We start from the raw sequence: 23021 nt of genomic DNA on the forward strand, positions 1-23021 counted from the left end.
TAGAAAAAATATAAAAGTAGAAGGCATTTAAGAAAAATTAGTCTAATGTTTTACTTTCATATTCTTACCTTTAAAGTTAGCCATTTTAGAAGCAAAAAATGCAGGAAGGAATTTTCAATTGACAACACATTTCCTAAGGTCTTTTCTAACTGATCTTAATATTAGATAGCCATGATTTTAATTTAGTTTTGCTTTTTAAAACACATATACTTAGAAATTATGCACACAGAAAACAGCAGAACCTTGCTAGTTAACGCTCCCTGAAAAATTACAAAAGAACACACATGACAAATTAAGAATCTTTACATGTTAAAGTTAACAAATACAATAGTTGACATAATAACACATTTAAGAAATAGTTTATAATTAGTCAGACAACAGTGTAGCAAAATTTTCGTAAGCATAATAATTTTGATAATATGGTACTTCATTAAAATCCCACATAATTGTTGGCTGTGAAAGATTTAAAGCGATCAGGCTGCTGTGAGCGATGATCTGGTTTGAAGATCAATGCTTGAAAGGATTAGCAAGTTTCTGCTGCATGGCTACTTTAAGTTCACTCTTACTTTCAGCTTTACAAAAATACCACCACATAAAAGCTGCTATTCTCTAAAAACAACCCCGTATGCTTGATAATTTAAAAAACGCTGTCTCCACAGCATAATAAGGATTAAGATGAATTGGTTTTTAAGTAGGTTTTTAAAACAAGTATGTATGATTTGATAATGTAAAATTTTGTTACTCACTGAGAGAGACTATGGCAGATTGGATTAAAGCATTCAGAAGAACAAGAGAGAGATTTTAAACAAGGAAAAGAAAGCTCTACATTGACGTTCAAAACAATGTTAAATATGGCAATTACAGCATTCACAAAATTGCTAAGTGTTTTCAAAATCTTTAGAACCTCTTTACTACAGAGATCATACTATAGCTCACTTCCCTTACCCAGCCCTATGCACTCCTTTCAGATGGCTAGGCTGCCGCTCTTAGAAAACAGACCGGATGCTACAGTTTCTGTCCACCCAACTTTCAGCATAAACATGAAATTACTTTTGCTTACACTGATGCTGCACAGATTTGTCATCTAATGCCTCAAACAGCTTCACTCTCTTCTGGTCTCTTGCAGTTCTATTTTGTTTGTTTCACTATGTTTCGCTTCTCTTATAATTTTATTAATGTTCACATTTCAAATTACAGGTAAATAATAAGATGTAAATAATAATAGCCATTGGGCTATGATTAATGGGATGAATTTTAACAAGTCGAAATGCCGGATTCTGCACCTAGGATGGAGTAATGCTGGGCACAAGTATAAATTGGGAGAGGAGTGGCTGGAGAGCAGCCCTGCAGAAAGGGATCTGGGGGTGCTGGTCGACAGCAGGCTCAATATGAGTCAGCTGTGTGCCCCGGGGTGCATCAAACACGGTATAACCAGCCAGTCAAAAGACGTGATTATCCCACTGTATTCAGCGTTGGTGCAGCCTCACCTTGAATACTATGTGCAGTTTTGGGCCCCACAATTTGAGAAGGATGTGAAGGTCCTTGAATGTGTCCAGAGGAGGGCAACAAAGCTGGCGAAAGGGCTGGAAGGAATGTCTTATAAAGGATGGCTAAGGACTTTGGGCTTGTCTAGTTTGGAGAAAAGGAGGCTGAGGGGTGACGTCATTGCTCTCCACAGATTCCTGAGGAGGGGAAGTGGAGAGGGAGGTGCTGATCTCTTCTCCCTGGTATCCAGTGACAGGATGTGTGGGAATGGTTCAAAGCTGCACCAGGGGAGGTTTAGACTGGACATTAGGAAGCATTTCTTTACTGAGAGGGTGGTCAAACACTGGAACTGGACTAGATGATCATTGTAGGTCCCTTCCAACTGAAATAGTCTATTCTATTCTATTCTATTCTATTCTATTCTATTCTATTCTATTCTATAAAGAGATAGAGGGTTTGGTGGGGTTTTTTTTTAATTTTATAAAAGCAAGATTGGCTTGGCCATCAACTGTCCAGTGTCTCTGAAAGTCTAAAATATCAAGCCCTTAATCTCCAGGCACCATACGAAGAGGAAAGAGACAGAATTTCTAATCTCACAACAGAATCATAAACCACTGCTGTAATACCAGCGATGAAATAAACTTACTGCACCAAGACCATGTCATCTCTATCGTTACCAAACCTTACTCCCCTCAGTAAGGCAGAACTTACTCTTCCATACATATCATTTTGCACCTGACTGTATTTACTGTGAATTTGTATGAGATCTTAAATTCCTTGACTAAGGAATTAATTGCAGACTGCAATGTCTGCACCTGAGGTCTGGCCTTCACAGTAGAAAAACATGGGTACAGCACCACTTGGCTCACATTCAAGCTCTGCTGTAACAGGCAGTAAAACCTGAAGTGGCTCAGCCACTCAGTTCCATAAACTCAAGCCCAAATATGATTGAATGTACCATAAGCTCTATGGACATCAAAGCCAAAAATGGATTGTGAAGCCTGTTTTTCTATAGCTCGAACTCAGAGAAACGAGATAGCCCATCAGCAGTCACTCTGCAAAAGAGCTGTTTGTTATCTTAACCTCAAATGCTGCTGTTCTGATGTCTAACATGATATTTACAGTGGACATTTTTAACCTGTCCTGGGAAAAAAATCATACCAACGGAATATGGTCAAAATCTACTTCTTGTATTACATATATAGCACAGATCTAATCTATGTTCTGCTTAGTTTGTGAATGATCCTCTTCCTTTATTACCAAAGCTATGGCATTGGCAACTAATACACAAAAATCTGTCAGCAAGCATCTTCCAACTCCCAAATCCGTATATACAAAAGAGAAAAAGATGAAATAGTCTACCAGTCTGCCAAAAGCCTTTCATTACACCCAATGAATGCTTTGCTTTTAACAAAGGAGCAGGAAACCTGGAAGAAAGGGCAATGGACCTCTCAATTGATCACATGACATTAAAAGAAGCCTCATAGCACAGAGTACCTGTTATCTCACAAAGCACCTCCTAAATAGTATAAAATAAAAATATGTAAGGGTCTAAGGATCCAAAGATTTTTTTATGACAATGACGAGTGACAATGTAAAAATCAGTGTCCACCGTGTTTTATTCTCCTATTGTTAATCAAAATTTCCAAGTTAGGAAGGTCTGTCACCAAAAATCTTCAAATGTGCTTCCTGTTTTTTTAATTGTCTATCATAAATTAAATATGTAATTGCATTCTCCAACACAGAATAGAAACTCTTGTGTTTTAGTTGATGGAACTACAGCCTATGACTCTACGAATAATCAATTCAAACTTTAAACTAAATACTTCTACATAATAAGAAATCAAAAAAGAAAGAGAATTTTTTTAAAAACAAGGTTTAACTCTCATATGGGCATCCACATGAAGCAGTTACATTTTCAAGTGATCTCAGTGCCAAATTTTTCCCTTCATTTCACATTTTAAAACAGAGTTGTTTTGGGCTAAGTTCTTTTTGAGAACATGGTCATTAATCACTTAAGAAATCAACAAGGAGTTGGGTAATTTTGAAAATCTGTCCACAACTTTTTATGTCTTAAGTTCATGTGTGAATACAGGAACTAATGTACCCTGATCTTCTTTGGGTTTTTGTCCTTCATCTCCTATTTACTACCTTACTTTCTTCCACTGCAACAGTTAGACCAACTCCCCACACTGCAAGAAGAGATCAGTGCTGCAGCTAGTCTTGAGACACATACGTGCTGACCGTCCATCTGGGAAAGGCAACAGCCAGCTGGCTAACTGGCATGAACAAACAGCTAAGTCTTGTCTCTTTCCGTCAGTATGAGCGTTAATTTGAATCTCCTCTGTCCAACTACCTGCTTTCATAAAGCTTGGAGAAAGATGATTATATCTAAGATAGTTACTTCCTTTCTTATCTTTCCAAAACTGAAGTTACTGGGTGAATGACTCGCAGAGTGATCATGTAAGTAATGAAACCAAGCTAAAACACAATCTGTGTCTACAAAAATTTTAGGACAAAATAAGCTCAAAAGATCTTGCAGCACGGAAACGTGACACAATAGCAGTGATAAAAACACAATACCTTGGGCATGCCATCACTCTCTCCCATAAGATAGTCTATCAGCTGATTTGTTAGGGCTTCATCTTTTGCCCGTCCCACCTATTAAATAAAGACAGAAGAAATTATAATGTGAAAGAGAAAGGAAAAATACTTACTCATAAGGAGGCTTTCCATAAAAATACTGAAACTAGATAGATTTAAAACAATTTTTTTTAGTTCTGTGTGTTCAAACCAGATGACTACTTGGTTCATCAGCTTTGACACACAGCAGTTCATATTTATTTTCTAATGTGTTATGTGAGGGGATTATAACTAAATAGGTCTCTACCAGCATGAACTGTTCCTCTGCTTCAGTGTTGGGAAAGCGTCTGAATCTAAGGACCATGAGCTGAAGCCTGCTGTCACAAAGCTATGTCAATCAACCCAGCACAATTTGTGTCTCAGAGGAATATTCAGTGCTGGTTACTAGGATAGAGCCAGCACTATCTGGCCGGTTGAAGAGACAGTCTCAAAAATACGGCTGAGATGTTGAGATTCCACAAGGATACGTATGGTACAACTGCAGCAATAGTCTTTGGGCTGTTTCATAGCCTTTGGTTTATTCATTTGGGCTGAAACATCTGGATCCAGAGGAAAGCATTAGACACCTCAAACTTCAGTCTTACAAGCCTTGCCAACAGCTCTGTGAGATGAAAGGCCTCAAGAGCGGCTGTGCTAGCTCTAGGCAGAGTCAGGTCTACTGTTTAAGAGTCTGAAAAAACTTGTGATACCTAACAAGATTTTCAAAGCTGTGGGTTCTTCAAGGGAACAGAGGCAGTCTGAGCATGGTCTGGATGATGGAAAGTGAAAGTCGCAGTGGATGCTTAGATGGAAGCTGGCAATGGGCCTGCTTAGGCAGGTTTCCAGCATATATTGTCTAGAAGGGAATTTCAAGAAACAGAGATGGTTCACACGTACTGAGGTGCAGCATGAGCTGGAGACTTGATGACTACATAATTTTGGAGATCATGAGCAAATTAACTAAGCCAAGATTGCTTCATCCCAAATTTCTTCCTTTTTTAGGGATGGAAAAGAGATTTTTAGAGATAATAAGGATGAAAACCAAAAGGTGTTAATAAGACTGATGCTGCAACTGGTCTTCTGTCTGATAGTGGAAGCCAAGAGCAGTGAGCAGTGGATATTGTCTACCTTGATTTCAGAAAGGCTTCTGACACCATTTCCCACAATATCCTCATAGAGAAGCTCATGAAGTATGGGCTGGATGCGCAGACAGTGAGGTGCACTGAAAACTGGCTGAAAGCTCATGAAGGGCTTTCCCACAATATCCTCATAGAGAAGCTCATGAAGTATGGGCTGGATGCGCAGACAGTGAGGTGCACTGAAAACTGGCTGAATGGCCAGGCCCAGAGGGTTGTGATCAATAATACGAAGTCTAGTTGAAGGCCAGTAACTAGCAGTGTACCCCAGGGGTCAATACTGGGTCCAATCTGATCTGGATGATGGGGCAGAGTGCACCCTTAGCAAGCTTGCTGATGATACAAAACTGGGAGGAATGGCTGATACATGAGAGGGCTGTGCTGCCATCCGAGTGTCCTTGACAGGCTGGAGAAATGGGCTGTCAGGAACCTCATGAAGTTCAACAAAGGGATTTGCATAATCCTGCACCCGGGGAGGAACAACCCCATGGGCCAGTATATGCTGTGGGCCACCCAGCTGGAAAGCAGCTTTGCAGAAAAGGACCTGGGGGTCGCCAAGTCGAACATGAGCCACCAGCCTGCCCTTGCAGCAAAGAAGGATAATGGTATCCTGGGGTGCATTAGGAGGAGTGTTGCCAGCAAGTCGAGGCAGGTGATCCTTCCCCTCTACTCCAGGTGAGGCCACACCTGGAGTACTGTGTCCAGTTCTGGGCTTGTCAGTACAAGAAAGAAGGACATACTGGAGAGAGTCCAGCAAAGGGCCACTAAGATGATGAAGGGCCTGGAGCCCCTCATGAGGGAAGGCTGAGAGAGCTGGGACTGTCAGTACAAGAAAGAAGGACATACTGGAGAGAGTCCAGCAAAGGGCCACTAAGATGATGAAGGGCCTGGAGCCCCTCACGAGGGAAGGCTGAGAGAGCTGGGACTGTTGAGACTGGAGAAGAGAAGGCTTGGGGGGGATCTTGTCAATTATATAAATACTTGAAGGGAGGGTGCAAAGAGGAAGGAACCAAGCTCTCTTTAGTGGTGCCCAGTGACAGGACCAGAGGCAATGGGCACCAGCTGAAACACAGGAGGTTCCATCTGAACATCATGAAACACTTTTTCACTGTGAGGGTGACCAAACACCGGCACAGGCTGCCCAGGGAGGTTGTGGAGTCTCCCTCCTTGGAGATATTCAAAAGCCGTCTGGTCCTGGACAACCGGCTCTCGGTGGCCCTCCTTGAGCAGGGGGGTTGGACCAGATGACCTTCAGAAGTTCCTTCCAATCTCAACCATTCTGTGATTCTGTCACACAGAGCGAGAATGGAGGCATATTGACCTCTCTAACCACAGTGTGCAGACTGCAAAAATCAGCAAAACTGAAAAATCGTGTATGGATATTGCTGAGAAGGGAAATTCCAAACTCGGGTGTCTCTGACACACAACCACAAAAATCTGAATGAATTCATAAACCCTCCTTTGAAGATTGAAAACACATTTTCCTCTGGTGTCAGTATTAACTTATTCTACGTTTTTAATGTTTAGATATCACCTTTACTGATAGAGTTTTCCTTCTATTTGTAATCTGTCCAAACACACTCGCTGACGCTAGGAAAAGGTCACAATACTGAAGGTAAACTTCTTGAAAAGATGTGAATTTTTTGTTTTATCAAAGTTGCTTACTGTTTCGATTGCCATTTCTATAGCCAAGTTATCTTCTGTGCTTGGACTTTTCATAAAGTGCTTTAATGCCTAGAATGATAAAGAAGAAAAGTTAAAACTGAGACACATGAAATTAACATTTTCCTAATTTTTTTCAAGTTATTTCTCTCTGCATTTTGACAGATAAGTGGCACACTGAATTCTTATCTTGACTGTATTTTACAGCCATAAGGATAACCACGTACACTACAGAGGTAGCAGCTGCTCTTACAGATACTCCTGCAAGAAGGAAAAGTTGAGTCTTTGCCAAATTCTGGTGTATACCTTTATCTAACTGTGAAAGATGTTCACAGCAATATGGTGAGAAGAAAGTAATGATTAATATGCCATAGGACCCTCCCTATGCTCCAGTTGAAGGAGTGGTCACCTATAATGGCTGTAATTTGCAAAAAATCAGTAATATTTTTTTTGTATGTGTTCAGTATGCAAAAGTCAAACATTTAATAAGTGTAAGTTCACTGATTTGTATCTGATCAAAAGGAAGTGTGTCAATCAACATACTGCAATTAACATACTTCCTTTTTTAAAAAAAAGCTTTAAGTTAGGGCATGCCACAGTATTAAATGAATTAATTAGTCAGCAACCAAGTCTTCATTGGTCAAGCTAATAAAATATAAATAAATTCTACTTCTATGTTCATGACATTTAGAGATTCATTGAGAATAGTATATCATTGATCCACCTGGAGCCTCTATTGCTATGAAAAAGTTATGTGCATGGCAGTGTATACAGAATACAACGTAGATAACTGTGAATATATATAGTTTACTTATGTTTTTTACACTTTTTAAAAATATCAGTATGTCATCAGTTAAGGCAGCTAAAGCTTACTATGAACTTCCCTGATTTTGAAGTACTGTATTTTGAACAGTTTGTATGAACATTTAACTATCACTGTTTTATCCTTTAAGTACTGACCCGTCCATATTGACCACACAGCAAGAAAAATTTTCCCGCCTGAAAATGTTTCTTTTCTCCTTCAAAATAGAGTGCGATGCTCTGATAATCTTCATTGGTAGTACTTTCAGAACCTGCAACAGATAGATAGCAATGATAGTAGAGTATTCTTATTAAGTAAGATAAAGGCCCTACTGAAGGAACAAATTCCTATTCTATGTTTTTTTTTTCTACTGACATTCAAAGAAAACCAAAGCCAGCTAGACTCAAGTTATGTTTTATACGTTTTTTTCCTATTTAATCCGACTAAATGTCAGACGTTAGGAGCTAATAATGCAGTGAAATAACTGTTTCCATAGGTTTTACACCATAATGGGATTTCTGTTTTTTTAACAGACATAATCAAATGGCCTAACTATGACGTACTAATGAATTTTTCCATTATGTCTTGGCAACAATAAAACAGAGCAAGTGATTATAGATTATCACCTAAATTATTTTCACAGTTTAAGAATATACGAGTATATCTCTATCGCACAGAGCAAGACTATCAGGACCAATGTAACCATGTGGTAGCAGGGAATACTACTTAGTCTTCTAACCAAGACTCCATTTTACTGTACACATCTAAAACAAAGACAGCCACTACTCCAAAGTTAGTTTTAAACCCTTTTTCCACCCATTTAGATTACAATTTGAGACATCGTATTTTGGATAGGAGAGAAGGAAGAAAGCATAAGGAACAGTAGAACAATAATGGCCACCTTGACAAGCAGCTGCAACAGTACACCACCAAGCTAGCTGTTGCCAAGTTTTTATAACCTTCATAACAAGAATACATTTTTTAAAGGAAGAAATTAATTGAAAATATGAGATAATTTAGTAGATATGTATGTGGAACTGTTTCTGCAAAGAATGGTGCCTGATACAGGTGAAAAAAATAAAATTTATTGCAAACTGACAAGCTGGCCACTGACTGACTTGTTGGCCTGAGGTAAAAGTCAGCTTCTCAGTAAAGTCTCCTTTTTGACTCTTACTGAGACAAGAGGAGGCCACGAAGGGCCTTAAAGGGAAAAAAAGAAAAGACAAGTGACACACACACGTAAGAAAAGAGCTGGAACCATGAGAAAAGGAAAAGAGGGGATAAAAGTCAAGAACTGTACCAGTAACATTCTCAGTTTTGGAAAAGCAGTACTACATATATCAAGGTCAAAGAAAGGGATTCCTCAACGGACACAAGAAAATAGTCTAGACAAATGCTTTATCTCTACGGATAAACAGAAAAAGCTCTAGCACAGGCAAGATTTGAAAACAACCTAAACTGAAGACCAAGGGAAAGAACTAAGCTGAAAGCAAAGCCTAGCTTGTAGGCCTGAATTAGACACAGATTGCCAAATCTCTCCATGGTGACTGGAAATGGAAAAGGCTGGGAAACAAAACTTTACACCCTTGTCTTACGATTTCAAATTGGTCTAAACCAATTAAAAGAACAGCAAAACACATTGCAAGCAAACTATTAACCTGGAATACTCACTGATGATATCAGCATAAATCTCCATCTTGTTGTGTTGTTGAGCTAATGTGAAAGCTTCATTATTGCACTTGGACATGACCAGGAACTGGATGGCAGAACCATAGTCACCAAGCTGCAGAAAGAATCTAATCAGAATGAACAAATTAATACCTTAGTACTAATTAGCATAATGAATACAACAAATGTTTTAGGAATATAGTATATTTTGTGGCATACAAATATGATACATTTCTAATGTATTTTATATCTCTATCATTTTAAATAGGTTACTAAAATAAACTTAGTACAAATAATACAGCATGGCAACTTTTATTATTGTCTAAACTTATTACTTCAGGTTAATATAATTTTAGTCAGAAAGTTAAAAAAAGGAAAAAAAAAATCAGGACCTGCTTAGCTGTCCAAATTTTAGAGAACTCAATCAATAAACTGAAATATATAGTCACTGGCCAAGTACCCATAATCACAGTCTGAGATGTTAGCAAGCCTCACCAACTTCCAATAGGTATGGCCTCTTTCACCCTTTTTTTTTAACCTACATAATATGATTGTTACCTGGCCACCATCTTTGCTCCATCAAGAGACTGTGTTTCTCTCACAATATTAACAGCCTTTTCAGGATTATTAAGGTGATCCAAATATAGTCGAATTACACTGTCCCATTGCTTTGCTTGCTCATAAGCTATCACAGCTTCCTTGTACCTGCAAAATAATGGTTCCACATCAGTTTTTCTAACTTTGAAATAACTCTTTACAATACGGTGTGAAAGAAACATACAGTATTTTATTTCTGAGAGGTTACTCTGTGACACCTTCCTTTCAGTTTGCATATAATAGCCTTGTTCTGCAATCACTATGGTTTTTTGTCTCTATTTCATTTTCTCATGGGAAAACGAAAGGCAGAGACAACAGAAAAATGTCTACCACAATACTATTTTCGACCTACTCTGCCAGCATCCCTTTTGGTATATCTTAAAAGTGGTTCATCTGTTCCATCAGTTCTGTATGAAATCACTTGGGAGTGAGAGAACAATAAAAAACAAACAGATGATAAACAGTTGTACAATTTTAAAAATGAGACTTCTTTTCTGTTCTGTAAACAAGATCAAGAAATTTCTCATTCTCACACTATGCAATTGACACAAATAGTATTTTCTAGTCTCATCAATGCAAACATTTAGCTTTGGTGCTGCTTCGTATTATAAAGTATCATTATTCTGAAGCACATTTACTTAGAGGTAAGGACTAGTAGAAACTACATTCTGTGATTAAATATAACCTATCTTGGGCTTTCATTTCAGCCAACAATTTCACATTATTCAATGTTTTGCAAGTGCAGCCATTAAGATGTAACAGTAATTTGGTTCTAGAATGAAAAATTTGCTTTCATGATTATTGCCCCTTTGAATGACCTTTAAAAATCACAGCTAAGGAGTCGTTAGAAACAAACTGAACTTAAATACTCTAAGTGGAATATTGCACTGGGTACAGTACTTCAAAACATTTAATGGTCTTTGTTAAAAAGATATTAATGCTTAGACAGGAAAACGATGAATTAGAAACACATCTTTGATACTAGTGGAATTTCCTTAGATTATGTTTAAAATCTTTACACAACACCTTAAGTTTACATATTTCAGAATCCATTTTCCCAAGGCTATTTTACGCAAAATTTAAAGCCTACCGTTTAATTTATTTTACAAAAAGAGTAATGTATAATAACAAAACAACAACAACAATAATAACAACATGTTTTATAAAAAAAGGTAAGCATTCAAACGCACCTGCCATCTGCTTCTTTAGCCTTTGCATATTGTAGGTGAATCTTTGGAGATGAAACATGAGAAAGAAGTTCACCAACCTTTGCCCTAGAAAGACAAGATAATCGTTATTTAATAAATATATCTGGTTTCAAATTTTCTCCAGTAAAACAGGCACGTTTATATCAACACTGAAAAGGAGGCTAAAAAAGAAGCAATCAAACATAGTGTATAAGCTTTGAAGGCACTTCAATATTTTCAAAAAGCTGCACTTTATAGATGTAAGAACTGGAAATTATAGACTGTTTCATGAACATACAGGCTTAAAGAAGAACAGTATCTTCTCTTTTTTAAGTTTGAGATGTACAAGCATAAGAAGTGCCAGACCAACAATTTTTACCTCCGGTATTCTCTAATTAATCTACAGAAGCAGCACAGTATTAAAACTGTAACCTGAAAGAATGTGCAAGAGTACAAAAGACCACCAGTACAGGTGCAGTTGTGATTACTCCCACAATAGAGTGCTTAAGGCCGTAGGTTGTACAGAGGACTCTAGGCAATTAGAACCAGATTCTCTGAGTGACAACATCCATAACAGTAGAGTGTGGAGGAACACAGAACTATGTCAGTCCTTCCATAAATCTAGCTTCAGGAGTTGCACACAGTGATATGATCTATAAGAGCCAGCAAACTAAGCAGTGGGCCTTTCAAGACAAAGGATATGAGAGACTGAAGAAAGGCTGACCTTAAATCTCACCTCTCTCCCTAAAAGACAGAGCACTCCCCAAACTGAACCTCCTTCTGCTAGAGTAAACAAAGCTCGTACCTCCCACTTTCCAAATCAAGGCTATCATTATATGCAAGCTACCCTACTTAACAAAGTGTTCTCTTGGTCCGTTCTGATGCCACTGACACTTCTATGATGGAACAAACTTTTCCTTAGTATGTGAACATAATATTCCAACCGAATTTTTAGAGCACTCATATGAAAGAGGAGGGGTCTTTCTGATCTCTGCTCCAATCAGTTCTTAATATTAGAAGTCCATAAAATGTAATCAGGCAAGAATTAAGCCCTTAAATCTCTCAGTAAATTGTACTTTTCCACTGGAAACCTGACAGTAATCAAATTCACTTAAAAAAAATTAAAAAGGTATTGAACATAATGCCAACGATTTTGACTACTCATGATACAGACTCCACTTGAACCAACAACTTAGAATAATTTCCAACTGTCTGAATATTCAGTCTCAGCTATGTATTTTATAACTGAAGGAATTTAATGAACGAAACAGTAACTACAGGAATAAAATTACTAAATTCAGTGTGTGCGTGCACACACACACACAAAAGACTCAAAACTGCAGGTAACTTTAAACATAACAAAAAAAAAAAGAAAAAAGGAAGACTATCTCCCATTTACAGTAAGACTATATTTAAAAGAACATAAGCTTCTGAGAGAACACTGTTCTTGTTTAAGGTTGAGGGAGGGAACAATAAAATCAATGAAACATATGTAATGAGACATTTATGCTCTTCAGAGAATCATTCCTTTCCAAAGAGCACCACAGCAAGTCCTCTGAAATACCACACTTCCCTGAAACCTGTACTTACCAGTTTTTACACCGGATGTATACAGATGCTGCCTTGTCATAATATTGTCCCTTTTCATACAGCTGAGCAGCTTCTGAAAATTGCTGCAATATTGGAAATAATTAAAATATAATTTCTAAATTAAGATTACAAATAAATAAATAGCTTAATGAATTCACATATTCAGCCTTAGCTTTATTAACTTTTTTGAGTACCTTCATACTCTCCAGAATAGCTCCACAGTCTCTTTTTAGTAACCTACTGGGATGTTTAATGGCCTGATTTACCCCTCGACGGATATCTCCCATTCGAATGGACATTTGAGCCACTCCAGCAAGGCAAGCTTCATCATGTTCCTGGTACTGGCAATCAAATAAAAAGCAGTAACTATACATTATACATCAGAAATATCAGGTCACAAAAGCCACAGTAACCAAGCACTGAAACAAATTAACAAAACATTACATGGTTAAATCAATTAGTTAAATCAATTTTTGTCTCAAAATCCTTGCCTAGCTGCAGCTGTCACTTATTTAGAAGAACTCAGCTTAGTTTTCTTCTTAAGCTTTGACTTTAATTTTTACATTTTACTTACAAGATCTGTCCAGACCAAGCATACAGGAGAAGAATCTGTTTTACAGACAGCTCAGTACTAATCTCCTCTTTCCTCCAAAACCAACAGTAGAGAAGAAGAGAAACTACAAGCAGGATATTTCCTTTTTTTTTTTTTTTTAAAGGTGGTGAGGCCACTGATGTTTCATAAAGCCAAATGGCTTGAATTCAGGAAAGATTGCTATTTCCCCTATTATGTTCCCCTATTATAATTTAAGCTGCTTCATAATAGACATTTTGCAAATATTAGGGGAAATAATGCCAGAACAAGGGAGGTTCTACTGAATATGATGTTTATTTTCTAACGCAATCCTTGCTTGTCTTTATATAGGTAACAATTCAGTAAAGAAGAATAGAATGAATAATTAGGACTTTTGTTCTACAAATGAAAATTCTAGCAATATTTTCTCTGACATTTGCACATCTATTATGAAACTGCTCAAATTATAAAAACCTAAGTCTAGTTATGCCATGTTAATACGACAGTGCTGCTTTATACCTAGAGAAAGCATCATTCTGTACATTAAAAATAAGAGAAATACAAAGACTATCCCAAAAGCAAGTCATATAGATTTAGAGCTGAATAAAAAAATATCTGAATTCAAATGAGTCTGAAACATGACAACTTAATGTGTAGTATGATAGTACAAATGCTATCATTAGTAAAAAGGAATTACCTTATTGTTTCCAGTGATTCCCTTCTCATAATGTGCCAGAGCATTAATATAATCACCCCTAAAAGAAAATCGGCAGTTATATGGAAGAGTATTTTTAATAGGAAGAGACGGTTACCTTCCTACCACACAGATTATGCATGTATCTGGTCTTGCTTTAGACATAACGACTCCATACAAGGATGTGAAGTATGCGAAAGATAGACAGGTACACAGTATGTCATGGCACTTCCCATGCACTTCATCAAGCTATTAGTCAAAAAGGCAGTTGATCTCTCAATTCCTTTACACTGAGACCAATAAACCTCCCTTGAAAGACAGGCAAAAAATCTATCTGCAAAATACACCTCAATAATCTCATCTCTAGTTCCACATTTTTCTGGAAGGTAAGTTAAACTAACCTTCTAAAATTATTTAGAATTTTCGCAACATAAAAATGAAGGCAATTTTTTTTCCTTAAGTACAGTCAGAACTCAAGTTACAGATGGTTGCATTGCTTCAACTGCCTCCGTTCCTTCCTTTCTGTGACCAACAAGTGTCTTCTCTCAGTGCCAGGGGCACTGTCGGGGGAAGGAGTTGTCTAAAAACTCTATTAATAGATAAGAGTTTTTCCTCTTGGTTTAGACATTGAACAGACCAGGTTTCATCTGGGAAGAATTAGCTATAAAACAGATTTTAAAATCACGGCAAATGGTTAATACCTTCTCTCTTTCAGGAACTGGCAGCCTTGAAATTTGACACTCCTCTACCTAAAATATGTAAGAAAATGAAGGCTACTAGGTATTTAAGGAAAGCCAGGCAAAAGGCAAGGCTTTTGTCCAGTTAAGAAGTGTTAAATAGTGTGAACTTTCTCTATTTTCCAAGCACTTGCCTGCAACAAAGTATTTATTTAGTAGATGATATTATTAGTGGACCTACCAGTTGCAAAGAACCCAGATATACTGAAATTAATCAAAAGTAACTATTATTTGCTAAGATATGTCTCTATCTCTCAATTCCTTACAGAACTACTCTTCCTCGTACTGTAGCTGCAAGACTTCACAGAATTCTCTCTCAGCAACGCAGTCAGCTGAAGTATCTCAATTCTATATTCTTCTAGTGAGCATGAGTATTCGTTTAATTTTCTTATACTGCAACTTTACAGGACAACTTACGTGAATTCAAGCTGCATTGCATATTCCTTTGATATGAAAGGGATTTGGTCTGGGGCCAAACGCTTAGCCAGCTGAAGTGCACTGTCCCAGTGTTGCAAGTCTTTTCGCATCTATTAACAAAGAACAGTAACATTTTCTGATGCAAGTATCAAATTCTGAATTCTAATATGAACTTTATATTATTCTAAATACAAATATAGAGCTAGTATTCTAGAAAGATTCAGACAATTTGAGAGAGAGACATTCATCCTAAAAGAATGTCTGACAGTCACACAATGGCAAGAACAAAACCATAAAAGGGCAGAATTATCAGAAGGTAAAATATTCCAACATTAAGGTGGAGATGAAAACAGCAGAAAAAAATTTACACATCTTAAATGAATACCTCAAGTGCAGCAATAGGACAGGAGGATGCCAGATATAAATCTTGAGCCAGATTAAAATCACTAGTAAACATGGCAAGATGTCCTGCTAAAAGGTTGTGGTCTTCTATTCCCTGTAAAAAGATATAAAAGGTGCGCAAAAGTAGCAAAAGAAAAAAAATATTGTTATAAGTAACAGAGTCTAGTAAGCACAGTAAAACAAAATATCCTTACATTTTACAACCATGTGTATCGGATTCTACAAACTAGAAAAAGCCCTCACTTTCTTATTGTAGCTCAAAGCCACTACAGCTAACGCTGTCTAAAATCAGCAATTTGCAGAAGTATATTTTTAAGGTACTATTTCATGCACACTTTTAGATGTATAATTGCAATCTGTTTTGTTTTTTTTAAATAATAATAGTGGCCTTAAACGTTTTTTCAAAAATAACAGAGGAAAAAAGCCTCCAAATGCCTGAGACATGAATATATTCTGCTGCTCTCAAGCAAATGCAGAAAGGAATGTGGTGCATTCCAGTAGAGACGGCAACCACTTCAAGAGAAAACCAAGCAAGAGTTATGTGGTTTGGACACTTTCTCCTCTGTAACTATTAACTCTCTTGAAAATAATTCACCTTCTATTTAAAAAAAAAACGAAGTCCCCACAAAATTAAGAATTCAGCAATCCTTAAAGAAGAATTAAATCACCATATTTCCTATTTAAAAGGGACTTTACATTTTACCTTTATTTGCTCTAGTGACATCACCATCCCAGCATTACCAAATGTCCGATAAACACGTATTGCAAAATCCACCTCCATATGATGTAAGCAAGCTTTGGCCAGCTCATTCCAACCAGACTGGTCATTCAGAAGTCTGCACACCTCCCATGCTTCAGAAAACCTAGAGAAGGTAAAACACATTTAAAACTCATATTACTCGTACCTAAAATTCCCTCTCAACACTTTTTTTTTCATAGTATTATGGTAGGGAAAACATAAAAAGCATTTACTTCTAAGCCATGGAGAGAGAGAGGTGTCAGGAAGAAAGGAGAAATACAAATGCATGACTTAGAGTTCTGTTTCTCCTGTTCCTACCACACTTTTTCAGGAAACCATCTGCTTTCCCTACTCTGGCATTCCTTCCATTATACTGATTTTGCATTGCTTCATTACAGTGGGAGGGGAGTATGCAAGAAGCACCTTCAGCCAGTTTTGGAAGAGCCACTGTCATATAACCCCGATTCAGTCTTGAAAAAAATTACTTTAGCTTTTACTTGACAGTGGAAAAACAAATAAAGCACTACTGGGTCACTTGTTTTGCTTTGTCTGCATAGACAGCTACATGGACTCATGGATCAATCTAATTTATCAATATTCAGCATGACATTTTTAAATCACCAGGATATGCTATATTGAGCTATAAGCACAGAGGAAAATAATTTACACAGTATAATTAAATGCAGATGTACCTTTTCAACATTAAAGTCTGAGTAAGCATTTGTGTCAGCTCATTAGGTCCAAAGTCTTTCAAATTGCGAAGGAAACTGTGAGTGCTTAGATAGATATTGTTTGTTTTCCCACTCTGAGTCTGACAAGTTAATTCTCCATTATACAACAACAAAGGTTTATGGGAAAAGGGGACTTCCGTGCCACCTGCCAAAATAATCTTTGATCCTAGATTCAAAGGTCAGGAAGAAAAGAAGACATCAGTCAAAAAATCCCTACATGGTAAAAAGTGTAGCAAGGAATCACAGCTGAAATGATGTAGAATTGCAGGGCATTAATTCAAGGTCTCTAATTCTGGCAGTCACCATCTACTCCACAGTACGTATTTTCAGTAATGTAAATATACATAACTTAAATCTTCTAAACCAGTAAGGTCATTTTGCAAATGTTTGTAGGTAAATTTCTTAATGTTTCTCTGTCACAAATACAGAAATTGCTATGATTACAATTTTGGTTAACAGTGTAAGTGAATACAAGTTTTGTCACCCTGATCCTAAGATTTTCTCATGAACGTTTCAAAATACAATTGAAGCACAATGTGTGAATTTCAGACAAAAGATTACACTAGGAAGAAGCTTAGGGAGTTAAGACCAAAATGCCTTGTTGGAGCTTTACAGAGAAACCTAGAAAGCAACTAGTTTTCTATTCATCAGTTGCACTTCAAAACTTCTGTAGTACTATTTATTTTTATATGCAGTTATGAAAATATTTAAGACAAAAGAAGACTCAGAACATGTTTTACTTTATTAACTAAAATAGTGAATAAGTTTTTAAAAGCATTTACAGTACCTTGAATGGCATCCTTATGAAAAACATAAGTGTACACTTTATCATCATCAAAAGCAACAAAAACACCTTTATCCATTGGCCAGTTTTCCCACAGGATTCCTTTAATAGTTGGTGAGAAGTTTGGAATCTCATATAATCTATCATTTACCTAACAAATAATACAAAAGTAAAATTACTAGCAAGTGACTAAAGAGACAAACTAAATATTCATCCCAGATATGATTAAAAATAAAAAAAGAATCTAAATAGTGCAGAAATATGAAAATTGTATTAAGAAAAAGTTTTCTTATAAGCAGTGACACTGAATAACATAGTAGTTTAATTCAGAAGGGAAGCAAATGGAGAAAATGCACATTATATGAATGTTATTTACTTTTCTTAGAAAAAACATATGGGGACAGGCAGTGAAACTGGCAGTGCTTCTTAACGGGCTAAAATATCTGTATTTGAATACACAAACACATATGTTGCTGAAAATCACTGATCAGGAATTTAGTATAATGAAATTGTCCTGATCATATTAATATGACAGATTTTATTTCCTTACATTACCGTTAAGTTATCTTCAAGCCTCCTTGGCAATTTCTTCTACCGGCATACATGTTGGAGTGACAAAAGCTTCTTCATTCTCTATTAAAAAAACTATATAGTTGAAGAGCCTGCTTGTAAATATAATTGTATGGGTATCCCGCACTAACTTACTGGACAATAGACAAAGCCATCACTTTTGTCATCTATGAAAGCCAATCTGGTTCCATTGGGATCTGGAAAAATTTTTCTCACACTGACAGGATGCCGATATTCATTCACATATTGCCAGTCTTCAATGTAGAAATAATGAAGAACTCCAGTCTAATGAGAAATAACAGAAAAAGCTAATAATGACCTCAGTAAGTGGCAAGTAGATAATTAACTTGGTTGCAGTTTCTCCCATCTTAGAGTGCTGAGCATGAAAAGTGTTTAAAGAAAAATACTTCCAGGTGTTTTTTTGGCTTCCTTCTTCATTCACAGCCGGTTTTGGGCAGGTTAGGAAAAATTGAGGCTTTCTGGGGGGTGGGGAAAGGAGTTGGAGGTTTGAGGGGTTTTCTGCTGTTTTTGTTGTTTATCTCGCTCTGCTTTGTGGAGACAAGCTGTATTTATTGTGCGGTTCTCTAAACAGGGGAACTACCTGCCTCATTGCTGAGAGAAGCCTAACCTTCAAACGAAGCTGAAAAATTTGCCTCCAAGGAAGAACCACACATTCTTAAGAATACATGTACCTAATTCAGGGGAGAAAAGCAATCAAACTGATCTGTGATTAACGCTATATTTCAATCAGTGTCGCATAAAGAAGAACACAAAGTAAAAGGCGGCTTTTGAAGTCAATTGTAAAATTTGCACACATCAAATTCATCAGTTGCGAATTTAGTACTTCAAATTTATCAGTACCAGTTTAGGTACTGAGGAGGTGGGAAAGCCCTCAACTGCTGCAAAACCACTCAAGTTATTAAACCAGTGATAACACCAGAGATAGTGATTCTGCCTTTCCTCTGGAAGATCAATACATCAGTCTGTGTCACAAAGAGCACAATACTACAATGCCAAATGTGCCCTGTATTCCCAGTGCCAGAAAATACTAAAGGGAAAGTACTCCTTATGCATAGGAAAATCTCCAGACAGAGCCATTATAAGCATGTTCACATCGTTCTTCAGTGCCCTCCTAATTCCTATCTTTGCTGAAACACCTAAAAAAAATTCTCTTTGGGCAAAGGCTTCAATAGCAAGTTAAGACTTCAATTTATGCTATCAACTTGTTTACCTCCGTCCCTTTTTGTCCACATCTATCACATCACCACCTAAATCAACAAATTTGCAAGGAAAGTGCTATGTTTTTTCTTATATCTGGAAGAAAGTTTGATTGCCAACCCTCTCACTAATGCCATAGAACTAAATTCTGCTATTAAAATCAGTGTTTTGCAACAAACACTAGTAAAAGCAAAACTTAACCTTCCTGCCAATCCATCTCATATAAATGGAACAGTAAAGGAAGTTGGATGCAATTTTGACTGTATTTGCATAAAATTCTTGCATAGAAAATAATCCATTGTAAACTTCTCAGAAGCACAAATTTTTTGCCAAAAGTATGAGCAATAATCCAAATAATTCAGACAGAAATATATTCCACCTAAAAAGATCTTTAAAACCAGAAGTAATACTCACATCTGTACCATATATGAGGAAGTCACTAGTTAAAGCATGGCACAAAATTCGGTATTTATCATCATCTGCTGGGAAGAGTCGAGTTTCTCGTTCTTCCTGAGCATCCAATCCTTCACTTTCTATCTAAATATAAAGAATAGAATGAACTGAAAAACTCCACTGTTAACAATGAGGTGTCATAGTTTTGCCTGTATCAAACTGTAAGGAAATAAGATGAAAACAAACTTGCATGTGCATCCCCTAAAAACCCAGCATCTGCTTCTGCCACATTCCCACAGAGACTTTTAAAATAAAACTTGTTAAATAGTTCACAAGAAAACACTTTCTCTTCACGTGTTCTAGACTAGGTTGTATTTAGTCTAAAGTCTATAGGAACTCAGCTTTATATTTTAATTAGCCAGCAAAAAAAAATCTAAAAAATTTTTATCGCCATTAACTGAAGATCACTCCATTTTCTCCCATTTTTAAAATTACATTAACTTGTTCAGCTTAGATCAACTCATTAGTTCAGCACTCCAAATTGCCAGAGCTCTTACCATATGCAACTGGACTTTACCCTCAAAGAGAGCAGCAGCATAATCGGAATTAAGGTGCATACTTGCTACTGTCCCCAGGTACTCCACATCTTTAAGCTTTTTTACATCTAAAGAATTCAAACAGAAAAGAAAAGGTAAAAATATTTTGATTTTGTGTAGGTCTTCACTTATCATCATCTAAATTTGCAGCTGAGTAACTAGATGTGAAAAACACAACTAAGCAGAAAGGGGACAAGTCACATGTAAAGAGACTTTCTTCTTAGCAGTCAGAGAACTGGTTAGAAAGTACAAGAGAAACTCTTTTCCTATGCAACTCTGACTAGTATTCATACAGTTTTGATTAATTTATTATTAGTCAAAAAAGATGATGCTTAGAGAGACACGAAAGCTTTAAATCCACTGTCTAAAATTTGGACATAGCATAACCAATTTTACCTCACTCCATGCAAACAACATGAACATCTACCAAGCTGAGAATTTAAACCCTCTGATCATATAGTCCCTAGGTACTTTGCCAAACTTAGTATTTAAAGACACAGTCAAATAACGTCTCAAAAGCCTAAAAGTCCTTTATTGGTTAACAACACGATCTGAAAAGAACAAAAAAGAAACATTCTACATTTCATTACAACACCTTGCACCTGAAGTTTTATTTCTATTATTTACAAGGCCTTGTCATAACTGCTTCAGTTTGTGAAGATCATTATCCGGTCCTAACAGGACAATATGGCAATTCAAGTTGTTACTGTACAACGTGGAATGTCCAGAACTGCTAAACACAATGCCGAATTCATAAAATAAGATACAATGACGCAGTAGTTTTAAGAGAACTAAATTTATGCTTACTATTCTCTCCAAGTGCATAAAACCAAGCCCGATTGTTCATTCCTACAGCCAAATGATAAACACCAATAGCAACAAAACTGGGCTCTACTTCAACAGAGACCGTGACCGGTAGCTCCTGTAAGAAAACAAAACAAGATAAAACAATTTTCACCCACTATTAATACTTACTTTACTTATATCTAAATGAAGTTTAAAAGGAAGAGGTTATCATACTCTCTCCACGTGATTTGCTATAGTAACTTCAAGAAGAGAAGTGAGGTATGCAATCCGTGTACTACAAGCATCTCCAAGGATTGGAAGCTTTGTCAAGAAAACATGGAGGGATCCTCTTCGTGTAGATACTGCCAACAACTGTCCATCATCTGTCCAAGCCAGCTGATCTACACCTAAAACATTCACAAGTTTTTGCAAAAGAAAAAAAATATATCCTTTCTTTAACCACTGAAACCAAGAAACAATTATTTTGCTTTGAAATGTGAAAATGGTAGGAATTCATACCTAGGAATATATGTACTAATGTACTCAAACATAACCAATTAATATAATTCCAAGATTAACTGGACTCACTCAAACCAAACCCATAATTTACTAATTTAGCATTTTCCTAAGAGTTAAGTCTTGACAATAACTGAAGTATTGACAGACACTACAAGAGGAGACAATGGTGGTAACTCATTACCCAAGAACATAGTCTTGTAACAATGTTCTGGAAGCCACAGGCACAAATCCTGTATACCAGGATGAGAACAGATTAAGTATCATATATCAGTATAAGAGATGCTGAAAAGCACAAAAAAAACCACCAAAAAAACCATGGAAAGAAGCAGAAAACAGTTAAGTATATTATTTTAGTAATCTGAATATACTGTATTACAGATTCAAAAAACCAAACCACTAACTGATCAAATATTCTGAGAGCTGTACTTCTCTATACTTTGAACAGATAAAATAAAATATGTTCCCATTTTGCTACAGGTCACCTAATAAATACAAGTTTGGAAACAAGGAATTTATGATAAATTCTATATTTACACAGTTTTTCCAACACCAGTACTTTCACTCATGTAAACAGAGTCACCATCAAAATTCTGTTTTACTTAATCTTTAAAAATTTCTATCCTCATGGAGACTGTTAACATACCTTTGTTTTCATCATCCAAGTTTATTATGGCATACATTTCTCTCAGGTCTGACAGATCATGGATTTTAATGCTAAAACAAAAATAAACAGTCATTCTCACTAATATAAATCTCAGTCATCATAAACTGGAAGAAACCCAACCCAATCAAGACAGCCTAATGGAGCAAAAAATAGAGCACAAATGCAAAATGCCTTCCGTTTCCTAAAGAGCAACACACACTCATTGTTATCCATCACTCTAAATAGTATATCACTATCACTGTACAAGAAGATTTGCTCAGAGAACTAAAATTTGAGGAAAAGGCACAAATGCAATTCGAAAGAACTCAGGGGTGGGAAACACACTATTAGTCCCTTTTGACCTGTTACAATACAGGTTAAGTTAAAAAAACATTCCTGATGGACAAACACTGCTTGAAACACAGATGCAGAAAACTAGCTTTCAGTCCTGCTTCACACAAAAAGGGACAGA

The 23021-nt window shown here is 36.6% G+C and overlaps 1 protein-coding gene across 1 annotated transcript in view; it reads right to left on the minus strand.

Moving 5' to 3' along the window:
* The window catches only part of WDR19 (WD repeat domain 19), a 47480-nt gene that overhangs the window by 11176 nt on the left and 13283 nt on the right, over positions 1-23021 (minus strand). The window contains exons 9-28 of the mRNA XM_019472308.1: positions 22539-22620; positions 21622-21783; positions 21409-21523; positions 20563-20669; positions 20027-20149; positions 18530-18679; positions 17828-17975; positions 17002-17206; positions 16274-16433; positions 15554-15664; positions 15169-15278; positions 14018-14075; positions 12944-13084; positions 12750-12832; positions 11163-11246; positions 9934-10080; positions 9379-9503; positions 7866-7978; positions 6909-6977; positions 4069-4146 (exon numbers count right to left, since the gene is read on the minus strand). Of these exons, the coding sequence (XP_019327853.1) occupies positions 4069-4146; positions 6909-6977; positions 7866-7978; positions 9379-9503; positions 9934-10080; positions 11163-11246; positions 12750-12832; positions 12944-13084; positions 14018-14075; positions 15169-15278; positions 15554-15664; positions 16274-16433; positions 17002-17206; positions 17828-17975; positions 18530-18679; positions 20027-20149; positions 20563-20669; positions 21409-21523; positions 21622-21783; positions 22539-22620 (2371 nt within the window). The remainder of the gene's footprint in view (positions 1-4068; positions 4147-6908; positions 6978-7865; positions 7979-9378; positions 9504-9933; positions 10081-11162; positions 11247-12749; positions 12833-12943; positions 13085-14017; positions 14076-15168; positions 15279-15553; positions 15665-16273; positions 16434-17001; positions 17207-17827; positions 17976-18529; positions 18680-20026; positions 20150-20562; positions 20670-21408; positions 21524-21621; positions 21784-22538; positions 22621-23021) is intronic.

Source organism: Aptenodytes forsteri, unplaced genomic scaffold (assembly GCF_000699145.1).
Source record: "Aptenodytes forsteri isolate BGI_AS27 unplaced genomic scaffold, ASM69914v1 Scaffold35, whole genome shotgun sequence".
Lineage (NCBI taxonomy): Eukaryota > Metazoa > Chordata > Aves > Sphenisciformes > Spheniscidae > Aptenodytes > Aptenodytes forsteri.